The sequence below is a fragment of the Carya illinoinensis genome, chromosome 4 (assembly GCF_018687715.1).
Source record: "Carya illinoinensis cultivar Pawnee chromosome 4, C.illinoinensisPawnee_v1, whole genome shotgun sequence".
Taxonomy (NCBI): domain Eukaryota; kingdom Viridiplantae; phylum Streptophyta; class Magnoliopsida; order Fagales; family Juglandaceae; genus Carya; species Carya illinoinensis.
The window spans coordinates 1,490,270-1,504,580 of NC_056755.1; the positions used below are offsets into that span (position 1 = coordinate 1,490,270).

A 14,311-nucleotide genomic window follows, 5' to 3' on the forward strand; every position below is an offset into this window, starting at 1 on the left:
TCAACAAGCAAATCCTATATCCCATTCATCTATTATACTTGAAAATATAACGTTTAGTAGCATAAACAACTCTTAACCTTCTCAACGACACTACCTACTCATATCCATACACAAGCGTGGTTTAAGGGGGAGGGGGAGAGGGAAATAAAAGAAATTTACAATCTCTGTAATTCTATTGTTGATAACCTTGATTACGCTCGTGGAGGAGGGCTGAAAAGGTGCCCAGTTTTCGGATTAGTGTTTGCCCCAGGATCTGGATAATCCATCACTTCTATCATCTCCCTCGATTTTACTACAGTTTCCTGGACAACATTACGGAGTGAAACAACTATAATCATAATCCTATTTTGTATAAACTCAAAATAAATTTATACCAACCTCTACTTGAACGGTACTGGAATCTCCATGCTCAACGGTCTCCATCACTTTACTTCCGAATCCTTCAAATCGACAAGAAAACGTGTGATGAAAAAGGGACCGAAGTAGAAGACAAAAAATCAAACGGAATTGATTGCCAGGAAAATGAGAAGGCATAAACTAAAGTAATATTAACAGACTAACAGTGTAATACCATGAGATAAACACAGAAGCAGAAGAGATGAAACTTGAAGGATCCTGAAATGACATGACCGACCCAATATTTCTGGTGCCATTCTGAGAAACGGGTAGATAGATTTCTGAATCCGAGCTCGGATTTTACGGGACTTCCACTGGAAAAGTTCCAGAAAGAAGAGAAATGGGTGTTTTTTCCTTCCGAATTAAGCCTACTCTTATAGTTACGAGTTTCTGATGAAAAGGTTTTTTCTTGAAATTCGAAACATCTTAGGGAAGATGTCATTGTCAACGAGAAAGGATCTTCGAGCTCATCACTATCTGCTAGACTTGTTTTTTTCGAGTGGCTAATTATCATTTTCCATTCCAAGAAAAAGAGATGACCGTAATAGGTCTTCTTGAGGAGCTTCTAACCAGAGACTTACAAAAATCTGCTCGACAATGTAATGAGATGAAAAATTGTGAGAATTATGTGAATAATAGTGGAATAATTTGTGAATAATAATAAAATAATTTAATTTATGTTATTTTATTGATTTTTAACAAAAAGAAAAAAGAAATAGAAAACAAAATTGGATAAAAATATTACAAAGATAAGAATTGTTTAAATATTATTTTTATTTTGAAATTTGAAAAAAATTGTATTGTTTCTTCTGTTTTATTTGAGAGTTTGAAAAAGTTAGATAAAGTTTTGTGTTTAGATAAAAATAATTTTACAATCTAATATACATACCACATCAAATTGCATCACTTTTTGAATTTATTTTTGTATAATCATTTTCTGATCAAAGTATTTATCCTTTTCAATTTGCTTAATTACTCACTGATAAACTTGTTTATAAAAGTAGATAGAGAACATGATTAATGTCGATAAGATTTTACAAAACTTATCTTACATTGATACAGGGTTATAAGTCGGGTATTCTCCGGCATCATGGCGAGTGCATTTAGATTAACAGAGTTCACAGCACGTGAAAGTCTAAAGAATGCTGCTCATATGCTCTGAAAAGTAAACAGCACATGTCACCTTTAAAACGAATAAGATCTCTCGAAATTTGTTTGCATATTAGAAACTCTTAACTATTTTGAGAGAATTTTTTTTTTTTTTTAATTTGTATTTTGCATCTATGTTTGCAAGAACATAAAACGATGAATGGAAAGAAAAATGATCGAGATGTGTGTTTTTTGTATTTGTAAAGGTGAAGAACATTAACAAAGGGATTATATAAAAATAAACTCATAAATTGACATGATTTTGCATGATCCGTTAAATTTACTTTACAATAAAAGTAATTTTATAATTTAATATACATACCAAATTAAGTTACGTCACTTTATGAGTTTATTTTTGTATAATCATTTTCTGATTAAAATATTTCTCGATCTTTTTCAATTTACTTAATTCCTTGTGGATAAACTTGTTTTCTATGCAAAGTGGTGACCTTTCCCTTTCCAACTCTATCTTGTTAAATGGCTTTCATCTGAAATATTAGTTATTTTATTGACATTTGATTAAATTTATAAGGATGAGAGATAGTAATGGATCACACAGTCATCATGCACTTCCAATACATTGTAATCTTCCATGACTTTGCAGTCTCAACTACCAATGGTTCGGCTTTTCTTTCCAAAGAAAACTCTATTTTACTAACTTGTAATAATGTTAAATGTACCAGCAGCAACCCCACTAAATATACCTATTATTTCATAGCAGAAGATTTTTAGAGAGCCATGCTCTCATCTATCTGTTCTCCCTATCTCAAACCATCAAATCCTCACCCACCTCTTTACTCGATCTTCCCCTTTCCAGAACTTCTCAGGGAATGAATGACTCATCAAAATGTTAAAATCATCATATTGTTTTTAATTTTCTCATCTCTTATCTTCTTGAACGTACCAATATTACCCTCTTCATTTTCCTTTTCTTCCTACCTACCTGACCTCCACTCTCCTCTCTCCTAATGACCATTTCCATCCTCAACCTTGAAGTTTGTTACTTCCAATGTCCATGGCTTCTCACCATATTTTTTAAGGTGATTTCGTGGTATTATTAGAAGATTTAGGCCGGCCCTGTTTTATTTTACATATAGTTTTAACTCATCTTAATATTTAAATACTATTTAAATATAAGCACTTTTTAATTTTGAATTTTCAAATTTACAATTATTTTATCTAATCATTACAACTTTCTCAAGCTTTTACAAAATACAAAAAATAATTCAACTTTTTCAAATCTCAAAACAAAAATTATATTAAAAAAATTACATTCTAACAATATTTTAACTTTATAATATTTTTATTCAAGTTTTTCTCTCTCATTTTTCAAAATCTCATAAAATATTTTAACTCAAACTATTTAACTATTATTTACAAACTATCTCATTATTATTCACAGATTTCTTATGTCATATGCATAACCAAACGGTCTCTTAGAACTTATCTTTTATATAGGCTAAGGGAAAGAACATAAATAATATGGCTAATTCGAGGAGCATGACTAATTTTTTGTATCTCCTTTGATACATATATATTAGCCAATAAGAAATGAATAAGTGGCTCACATGTAATAAGATTTGTTGGGTCATATATGTGTGTGGGCAAGATCCCTCAAGTTTAGATGGTTCGAAAGGATCATGTAGAAAATAATCTATATTCTATATAGACAGAGATCATCAATACAGTTATAAAATTATTTGTGATTAAAATATGTAGACATAAACAGATGGTTTTCATTAAGAATTATGAAACCCCATTGATAGAGTTGACAGTTTAAGAGTCCTATATTCATGTCTACCTTTAATAATCTTCGTTACACACCTTAGTTACTACAACGAATTTCAGCCACATATATGTGGAGAGAGAGAGAGAGAGAGAGAGAGAGAGAGAGAGAGAGAGAGAGAGAGAGTAGCCTTCTATGCAGTGGGCAACCGAAAGAACAAGAAAAAGACAAGGCAGAAGAGAGAAGCCAAGAGGAGGTAATGGGGCAACGCATGCATTGGTCCCAAAAAACAACCCCCGGCACGCTAGCTAACATGGTGGCCTCTTTTGTTTAAAATGCCAAATGTCAGCTTGATGGATTTTAAGTGATTATCTATTGATCATCAGAGATTTTGTTATCTCCATATAGCAATATTACTCTTCATTATTGATTTTGTCATTTCCAGTCGCACTTATTAAAGTGATACATTTTGAGTGACTATTCATTTGGTAGTATGTCACATAAATAATGTGATTTGGGATGATAAAAACAATCGCCAACAAACAAGATTTCAATTTTCGAAATCAATTGGTGGTTTGGATTGATAATTTATATTTCTTTTATATTGTTAACCTTTTTTCATATTCTGTTGATTTTGCTGAATTGAATGAAAGGTACGAACTTGTTAAAAGGATTACGGAAGGAGGAGGAGAAAAGAATGCTGCAAGTAGTGACGAAAGGAAAACTTTATGGTCAGCTTTCCAGCTTTGGTGCTTGATGTTTGGATTCTTGGGTTGGGAAAGGGCAAGGTGGTTGGCCTTTTGTAATAAGAATCCAAGTCTATCTTCCAATCAAGTTGAGAGGACCTACAAAAGCTTTTCTTTCTTCTTAGGGGTACCTCCATATTCTTTCTTGCACTGGCAGAGCTGTTGTAACTTTTGACAACGAAAGTTACCCTTTTGGCTTGATTTGGGTCCGCTTTAATTGTATTCTTGTACTTTTCCAGAAAATAAAATAGCCAAATAAAAAGTCTTTCATCAATCTCCATGCTAGTTGCAGACATCTTATATAAAACGTTTAAGATGATCTCAAATTTTAGCACTTTCGTTTCCGAAATTTAGTTGAATATCTATGATCCCTTACTCCCTTTATATTTATAAATTAGTGGTGGAAAACTTCATAAATTTGGTTAAGTAGAGAAATAGACCATGAGCTCTTCTTTGTCAACTGAGAGTTAGCTCTGAATATGGGTGCGATTTTGATGTCCCAGAATTACAAATCAGGGAATGTGGAGCCACAAGATTTGGACTCCTTAGAAAGACAGTCGTAAAAACACCCGCGTCGAAATAAATTCCCAAATTTATTTAAGCACATACAGGATTTTGGCACACTTTGTTCTAGCGCTCACTATTTCATCTAGAAATATGTACATGAACTCAGCAAAACATCTTACAGAAAACATGAAACAGTTCCTACGACTAAATTGAAGTGGCTATCTTCTCAAAAAGTGGATGTGGTAGGATATATAATCCTCCTCTGCTCTTCGTAATTTGGACTGGTTTTACATTCTCAGGATGGGGCCGCTGAACTCATAATGATCCCATGGCATACAAAATTGATGGCACTTTAAATGCACTGGTTGAACACCACCACTCTGTCTGCACCACCATAAACTGTTTACAGAATTTTAGGCTACCTGTTCACGAGCTCTCGTGGAAGTTGAGTGACCTGGATAATGCTGCCGGATTGGCTTGTAAGACTGGTGAGGCTTCGGCTATGTTATTCTTTTTGTCAGTCTTTGATTGGAATGCCTTAAAGAGTCCTCCTCCACTAATCGAATCAGCCTTATCATTCTTAATTCCCAGTGTCGCCCATATAGAGCTTTTTGCAGCTTCTCCTGGGTCATCAATCCTCAATGTCTTTGGAATCCAAAGGCATCTCTCGGTGTTGTTTTCTTTTAGCGGTTCCCCCTCCCCAGAGTTGCTTGATTTAAGAACATTCTCATCTCTCGAGTGTTTCCCCAAGGTTGGAGAGTTTGGACCAGAGTTTGGGGTTGGAGATGTTGGCTGAGGAAGCCATGGCATGCTCCAAGTGCCTGGTACAGTACACCCCCAATAAGCTGCAGCAGGATAGAATGGCATAGGAAAGCCTGGAGGGCAGAAAGCAGGTGGTGGTATTGGGGAACTCCACTGAGCTGAGTTCCATGGATAAGGCCAAGGAGCACCAGGAAAGCAAGGAATTTGAGGTGGGAACCCCTGACAAATCCTCATTGCTTGCTCCTGCAATCCAGTTTTGCCTGGCTCATCAGTTGAATTTGAAGTTGAGACCGAAGCTCCATTTGAAGGATCGTCTCCATTGTCTCCACCACCATAAGAAACCGGAATCCTTAGCTCTTCAGGTCTATGAAACCCATTTTGTTTGCAGTTCCTCATTGTTTTATCAGCAAGGTTCAACACAGAAGCCATTGATTCACAAAGGGGTGCGTCTGAGCCAAATGTGAGGACAGTACCGTCAGGTCTCAATGATGGATGGTGGACTCCATTTGGAAGATCAGTTTGAGCATTCTGGAGAGCTTCAGAGACATTTATGTGGCGGTAGTGAGAAGCAGAATTCTTGTTCTTGCGACGACCTGCTCCCACAGGAACATTCCTCATTGTCCCACCAGCTGTCCAGTATCTCTGGCAGTTCTTGCAGAAGTGCCGAGGTTGGTTGACATTGTAATTATTGTAGTAACAGAACTTGGTGTCCATGCTATTGCAGCGGGGGCATGGAAGGATCTTGTCAGGCTTCTTCAGGGTTTTTTCTTGTGAATTACTAGACTCGCTACGTTCTTCTTCACTCTTTGAAGGTTTTAAGGTAGCACTATTCTTCTCAACAGGGGGTGTTTTAGAGTTCTCACTTATTCCTGAGGTTACATCTGGATTTGTTAATTCTTCTGAAGATACAGGAGGGCCAGGGCCTTCCTGCTTATTCTCAGATGGTTTTTCTCCCAATACGTCCTGAATTGACAAAAATTCCCAATGAGAACAGAACTTTTAAAGATAAGCAGATGAGAAATATAAACATAACAAGAACATTTTCAGGGAAGTAAATAAATACCATGGAAGACTAACATTCACTGGAATCTTTGAATATAAAATCTGCTTACCACTTCAAAAAGAAATCCAAACCTGGACTAATTATTGCATACAATTACATATTCAACTGACAACAGAAGTCACACACTAGTAAAAATACTGTCATTTTGGAACCAAAGTTCAGTAGTTGCAAGACAAAAACACACCAGAAAAAGTAATATAGAACTGAACTCTTTGAAGCACTTATGACAAGATTCAAACTCATCACAGTTACCTAAAAAGGGCTCAACCATCAGGGGTCATGGATATCTAGGATGTTAAGATTGAAGTGAAATATAACACTTGCTTTATTGCCAGGGTACTTACAAAAATACATGATAACCTGACTGCTGCAATAGGCTAGGTTCGGAATGTTTTCCATAAGATTCAAATTTCAGTGTTATGGATTTCTACTCTAATGGAGGATTAAAGGATGTGTTAACATCGTGGAGGAAGAGTAAGCAGCAAAATTGGCAAAAACTTCTTTAATACTCTCTCCATGCACAGCTTAGACAACTGGTACACCGAGTACTCAAAAGTCACCTAAGGAGTTACTGATCCAAGATTAATAAGGCAATGCTAAAAGTGGACAGCAACACTGGTATGCAATAGTCAAAAAAATCGTTTCTCAATATAAGAGAGCCATTCCAAGCAGTATGAAACTCCAGACTATAATGGAATGAATTTAGACTACAGAATCTTAGAATTGGAAACTTCTTGCAAAATTTAAGATGTCAGTTGGAAATAGCATTTTCCACGTCCAGATTTTAACCAGAGAAAATGATCAAAATAAAAAATTGTTTAACCTTTGACACTATATTGCTAAAATAAATATCAAGAAAAAAAATCCAATAATTTTTGTTAGACCGAAAAACCATAACCACTAAAATGTCAAAATTTGATGTCTTCGATAAAAGAAATAAAAGCATAGATGAAATCTTGTAAGAAGCCAATATCCAAAATCCAGAAACTGAAGACCAAATGTAGTTCAGCAGAAATCACTTCGTAAATTATAGTAATCCATAAAAATAGTAGACCAGCAATCTCCAAACCGATCAAAATTTACCTAAACTACCTCAAGCAAACCAATCATAATATGCTTATTTCTACGACCAATCAAGCCCCAATCAAATAACATGTCCAAAAATCTCTTCTTTGAATGCTGATGCAAAACATAATATAGATAAAATAAAACCCAAACCCATTCAAAAGCTCATCAATAACAACTAAACCCGCCTAATCACACCCAGAAACCCCTAACCATCATCTACAAACAAAACTACCCTACCATTCCAAGTCAACAAAATCTCCAAACCAAGCCCCCAGCTAAGAGCAACCCACTAATTTTTCCCATCTTAAGAATTATGGGTCGCTCACAGAATCAAAAGCAGCTAACCGTATCCCTAACCTTCTCAGCGGCTCGCTGTTCTCCATCTCTGTCCGTATTGGCCTCCGGCGAAGAGTTGGTCGAACAGTGGTCCTGATCGATATTATCGTCAACCACAGGACCCGACGACGGAGCTGGAGCTCCGGAAGAGTCTATGGAACCGTTGATTGGGATCTCAGGCACCGGGATCGTCTTCCCGAAGAGCTTGATCGCAGGGTCTTTTGCTTCCGACATTTCTCCTTGTCTCTGCTTCCTGTGTTTGTCTTTCTTATTTTCTTTCCTCCAAAAAAAAAAAAATACCCACAGAGAGAGAGACAGAGAGAGAGGTAGAGATCTGACACGTTGTGTGCGAGTTAACGAGTGTGGCGTTGTCGTCGTCGTCTGTTCGATTATACGTTTCTTTTGATGAACCCGTAATGGGCAGGTGGGATGACACGTCAGCAGGCTAAGGAAGGGGGGAGAATTCTCAGCCACAAGTCTGGTTTTGTGGACTTAAAATGATCTGTTCTCCTTTCTACATCTCTTTTTGATTCTCTTTTTCACTCTTTTTCTTTCGGTTTGCCATAACAAAACACATTTGGTTGGATGCCAAATTGCAAATTTCCCAACCCCACTCTCCCCCCAATCCTACTCAGCATCTTCTTTTTCTTTTTCTTCTTAATTTTTTCTGTTCCCTCGGCGACTCTTCTTTGAAAACTCGCCAACCCCTTTTTTTTCTCATTAAAATATCCTGCTTGCTTTTTATTCTTTTTATGGGTTACTTTTGTCTATTTTTAAGGCCACAAGTGGATGATAACGTAAGTTGGCCAATGGCCTACGCCCTTTTGCTCTCTATTTTCTGCGCAAAATGCGACCTTTGCAAATCTAATAACCCGTTTCCAAATGTTGAATCCATCCCAATTCAGTCCTTTCACCACCATTACTTTTTTTTTTCCTTAATTTAAATTTAAATTTTTGTGAATCCAATTTTTTTAAATATATTATTACCATTTCCATCGTAAAAATAGGTTTTTTGTTTTTCTTCCTTAGTTATCCACAAATTCAATATATGAAAGTTTCAAGATGAATTTATTTATTTGCTTGAAAAGGTTTTTGTTAAAATGAATGAGTAATTAAATTACCGACTGTCTAAAAAATATTAAATATCATTATTATTGAAACGATATATTATTATTTTTATATATTTTTTATACACTTTATTAATATAATAAGTTGCGCCTCTTTTATTTAATATATAATAAATATTTTAATCAATTACATTAATATAATATTTAAAAAATATATAAAAATAATTATATATAATAAAACTCATAATTAAAAGTAATCAAATTGTGACAGCTATTTTTCTTTTCATACCAATTTGTCAACACGATTTCTTCTTGGCAAAGCGAAGAGTTTTATAATTATAATTATTATTTTATTGTCCGCGAGAGTTCACCGATATTTTTGCCGAGTTCTTCCTAGCCGTATGGCATTCTTCCGACTTCCGAGCGTACGTAGAAAGGTGTATGAAGCCTATTTTTTATCTGCGGCATTGGGTCCCAGCATCCAGCAGCAAAGTCCACTTCATCACATGCTCCAACTGTGGGCCCCGCAACCAAAAAGTAAGTGAAAGTGAAAAAACTGGACCCCCTTCCTCAGCCTCAAAGCTCATCCGTTCAGTCCCTCCTTCCTATGAACTGATAACAAGTGTCCAATGTAATACACGTGTGAAGCCTGTCCTGGACTTTTGCCAGCACCTAAACTAAAAAGGAATCTTCTGCTAGTGGTTGAGCTTTTCTCCTGGTTGGAACCCAGCCAGCTTTCCTCTGGCACCAACACGTGTATTCCGACGAACTATATATATTTATGTAGACGACTTCAACTTAAAATACGTATATTTCTGACGGATAATTATCAATTGAGTATATAAATATTATATATATATTTTTAAAAAAATTAAGATTTATTATTAAAAATTTATTTATTTATCATGTGAACTTAATATTTATTTAATTTTTTCAAATATATTATATGGCATTTATGCATTCTATAATTATAAATATTATTATTTTTTATTTTCTCACTTGTAACCAGCCACGTTCAATTGATTTTAATTTAAAGATAAATTTTACTATTTAAATTTTAAAAATATCATTAAATGATAAATATCACTAATTTTGATGAAATAGTGGACAATTTGTTAGCGAGAAGTTTATTAAAATCTATTAAAAATCCAAGAGCCCAAATGGGCTTAGGTGATTGGACGGATTGGAATTAAGAACATGCTCATCCTCATAAAAGGGAAATGTGGAATGAACTTCATCACATGTGCCTTTTCTCAATAGCCATCCGTGAAGAGCCCAAAAACTATGGATCATGGGCGTTAAAAGTTGTCACGATGACTTCTTAGCATCAATTTTTTGCTGATGCCTGGGTCCAAGGCATGCTTGGTTATTGCCTTTATCAAATGAGCCGTCCCAAGGTTAGATGGGCCTTTAAACATAAGGCCTCAGTTGGTATTCTTTGTTTTTTTCTTTCGTTTTTCTTCATCTTTTTCGGCCTATTTTATATATGAATTTTACTATATACAAGTACAATCGCATACTAATTTATTTATTGATACAGATTTATTCATATTTAAAATTAAATTAACATTATTTTTAATAAAATTTACTTTTTGACCAATCACATCACATTAATGCATAATTGTACATGTAACTATATTTTTCTTTTATGTATAGAATATTGGATAAAAATATTGGAATTAAAAAAATTTATTTTTTCTCAGTAGAATTTACATTTTTACGAAAGACTTATACAAGATTTACCCATTTAAAATTTTTACTTGGCATTACTCTTTCATTATATTATATGGAAGGTGCTGTACGAACGTGAGAGCAGTTCATATTGGTAGGTAGGGGGAAACAAAATCAATAAATATATACAACTATTATAACTTTATGAAGAAAGTACATTGAGTAATTGTGTGTTTAGGGACAAAATGTTAATTAGTTGAACCACCTAACGAGTCCGCATAAAGGCATAAAGACGACTTTGGCCTTCCAGCATCTTAGGCTCCAATCATTAACATTTCATATCCACCTATTATTGCTGCTTCAAGTCAATACGTTATTATCAATATTTTATAAATAGACGTAGGAGATAACTCTACAATATTTATTAAATAAAATAAAATTTATAAGTATTATAAAGTCTGCTTTATATAGCTATTTTTTATTCGAAAAATTGAAGTTGGAAAGACTGATTAGTGATAATTTATTTTATTTGATAAAATAAATTAAGGTGAAAATGAGATTAAAAAAATAAAAATATTAGGAGAACTAATCTCTACTAATATAATAGGTTAAGGACTCGTTTGGATTTAGAAATGAGATAAGATGATTTTAGATAAAAATTAAAAGTTAAATAAAATATTGTTAAAATATTATTATTATTTTAAAATTAAAAAAATTAAATTATTTATTATATTTTATATAAAAATTTAAAAAATTTATAATAATAAGATATAGATAAAATTCCAAACAACTTCTATACCTAACACTTTGAAATTTTGATTGACGTAATGAGATTTAATTGATATGAAGATTTTTTCAAGGTACTCTAGAATTTCAAACCTCGTTAAATTAAAGAATTATGGAATGGGCCAACTTGCAGTAGTTTTTCGTTTACTTTTGTGGTTCTGATATTTGACGTTTTCATTCCTCAAAAATCTCATGCTAAACGCCTCTATTTTGTTTGATTTATAAGTACCATTTATTAACAATTTTTTACGCCCAATAAGAGAAAAGGAAAAAGAAGTGGGCCAAGCCCATGGACCAGTTTATAGGGCAGTGGGAGTAGAGTAGAGTAGAGTAGTGTCCCCACCAAATCACCAACATTTTGTTCTGACTTTTGAGTAATTTTTTTTCCATAAAAGAAAGCCCATTTTCGAGAAGCCGAATGACGTTTTAGCCCACGAAGAACTCCACCCGCAACGTGTTTATTAGCGTGTCCTTCATTTCTCTCGTTCTCTCTCTCTCTCTCTCTCTCTCTCGAAAGAGAGATACAGCACTATAATGACTCTTTCTTGTCCGCTCTGCTTCCTCTGGTTCTAAACGTCCCAAGCCGGCCTAACCCAATCCACACACACCTAAAATCACAACCATCTCTAGCGAATTCTAGCTATTATTTGGATTCAGTCGGATGTGTTTGATGTGAGTTTTGCTATCGTTATAGGCTCCGACAAATCCCGATCTGAAGGTGGATTCGAATTCCTTGTTCATTCGGCCTTTCCGTCTACTGTATCGGTTGGGTTTTGGGTCTAGAATCTTGGGTGTTCGATCTGGTTCTCTGATTTATTTGTTTGGATTTGTTTCAATCAGAGATTGGCTTCAATTTCTGGGCTCCGTTTGAAATGGTCTATTTCCATTGTTCAATCTCGGTCTGCAACTCCGTTGACCAACCCACAGCCATGGCTGACGCGAAATCAAGGCTAAGTAATTCTTTATCGAGGAATAGAAAGGCTCTCCATTGGGCGAGTTCTTCGAAAACTCCAGTTTGTGATCGATCTCGATCGGTGGTAATATATATAGTAATCCTTATAGCGGTTATTGGCGCTTGCGGGTTTTTGCTGTTCCCTTATATCAGGTTTGTGGCCGTCGAGCTTGTCGGAATTGTTGGAGATATTGTTTCTTTTGTTAAAGAGGAAGTTTCTACTGCTCCGTTGTTATATGGTTCTATAGGACTTAGCGTTTGTTGTACTGCACTGGCTGTCTGGATAGTTGTGATATTTACTAGCCGGAAGTGTGGGAATCCGAATTGCAAGGGACTGAGGAAGAAGGCAGAGTTCGATATTCAGTTGGAGACAGAGGAGTGTGTGAAGAGCTCGTCTAATTTGGTTAAAGATGGAGGAGTGAAGAAGGGTCTATTTGAATTGCCACGCGACCACCACCGGGAATTGGAGGCAGAGCTCAAGAAGATGGCACCGCCTAATGGAAGAGCAGTTCTTGTTTTCCGAGGGAGGTGTGGGTGTTCTGTTGGTAGATTGGAAGTTCCGGGGCCGAAGAAGCATCGGAAGAACAAAAGGTAGGATTGATGTGGTTGGTGTTATTCAACACCGAGGATAATCGGAATACAGTAATAACCATAATACAGAGAGAGAGAAGAGCCTTCTCGGGTTAATCTCTTTCGGATCTATATTGTCTTTAAATAAGCTCTTGGCAATAAGTTGTAAGGATTATATACCATTGGTTACGGTGGGGAATATAAGAATCATTTAGTTTATAATATTTTTAGGACATATTAAGATCTTTTGATACTTTAAGCTTCCGTTTCAAAAGTTATGGTTCATTGATGTTTTTGGCAGGCTATGCATGTTCTTAAAGTTAGTAACCTAAAGAACGGGGTAATTTTTTTAAATATATTTAATAATTTTCGGAGACAATTCCCACTAAGCCTTGCCCCTTCTCGTGTTCTTGAAACTTTCCAAAAAAAATTAGAACTCTGAAATACTAAGCATCTTATAATTACGAAGTCAATGTAATGTAGATGTTATGCCCGACGACGGCACAGAAAGCAGTTCCGTTTGTTGATTGTTGTGTGAATTGTAATAGGAAAGATTTAGATGGGATCCACAACAGGATCACAGACATTGGACGGAATCAGCATGTGTGGCATGATTCATTCCTTCTATCCATGTTTGCACCACACTGCATAGTTAATTATGACTTCCTACCTGATCATTTCATGTTGGCTTATAATTATTAACAGACTTTTGAAAAGATGTAACTGGCTACCCTAATTCCTTTGATTATCTATGACATAATTGATCATTTGTGCATTCCCCATTAATCAGTAAGCCATTGAAAAGCTCATCAATTGTCAAAAACATTCTGGAAATGCCACCTGTGCATGACCACCCAAGATTATTCTGAGGCTTTAATTGGGGGTTGTATGAAATTAATCTTTCAAAGTCTGGGCTTATTCACGAATCAAGTGTTCTTCAATGATGATATGTGCTTCGAAGTGTACTGCCTCGTTTTGGTTCCCTACTAATCATGTTAATCTAGGTCCTTATTCTGCATGTAACACGCCAAGTTCTTTGATCTCCTCCTTTTGCTGTCAACGTAACACCAAAGTTTATCTTGATTTATAATCCTGTGCTGTGGCCATACATACATTCTAGTGTCCTGAAGGGTTAATTGCGTCGTGATTTTAGTGTAAGAAAGTTTTTGATAATTAGGTTGCTTCTAGTTTTTGTAAGGTTGATAAGTTTTAAATCCCTATGTTTGCAATGAAACTTGAGTGTGAGCTCTTAGCCTCTTAGCATTCTGAGGAGCAGAAATATTTTACAACCTAGACGAATGTTGCAGTACAATTATTAGGGTTGATAGGCCTGTTGTAAAGCAAGGTTTCCTTGTTCACTTGCACTCAATTTCCTCGTATAATCTGTATGCTATGCGTGTTATCATCTTTACCTGTTGTCACGCATATCACTCCCTCACGCCTTCAAATGATATTGTTCTCTCATGGTGGTGAGATCATTCCTTGAGGGCCTGAGGCAATGGCAAACCCAAA

The 14,311-nt window shown here is 35.3% G+C and overlaps 3 protein-coding genes across 3 annotated transcripts; 1 reads left to right on the forward strand and 2 right to left on the reverse strand.

Moving 5' to 3' along the window:
* Positions 1–968, reverse strand: LOC122307666. The gene is made up of 3 exons (XM_043120696.1): positions 572–968; positions 379–440; positions 1–302 (listed from the first exon to the last, which is right to left on the reverse strand). Exons 1-3 carry the CDS (start codon positions 651–653, stop codon positions 192–194), a joined length of 255 nt encoding a protein of 84 aa, XP_042976630.1. The 5' UTR covers positions 654–968; the 3' UTR covers positions 1–191.
* A 3,609-nt stretch (positions 969–4,577) lies between these two features.
* On the reverse strand, positions 4,578–8,239 carry LOC122307625 (cyclic dof factor 2-like). The gene is made up of 2 exons (XM_043120619.1): positions 7,775–8,239; positions 4,578–6,249 (listed from the first exon to the last, which is right to left on the reverse strand). Exons 1-2 carry the CDS (start codon positions 7,985–7,987, stop codon positions 4,951–4,953), a joined length of 1,512 nt encoding a protein of 503 aa, XP_042976553.1. The 5' UTR covers positions 7,988–8,239; the 3' UTR covers positions 4,578–4,950.
* A 3,523-nt stretch (positions 8,240–11,762) lies between these two features.
* On the forward strand, positions 11,763–13,052 carry LOC122307242 (uncharacterized protein At5g19025-like). The gene has a single exon (XM_043119981.1). The coding sequence runs from the start codon at positions 12,150–12,152 to the stop codon at positions 12,822–12,824; it is 675 nt and encodes a 224-aa protein (XP_042975915.1). The 5' UTR covers positions 11,763–12,149; the 3' UTR covers positions 12,825–13,052.
* The last annotated feature ends 1,259 nt before the right edge of the window (positions 13,053–14,311 follow it).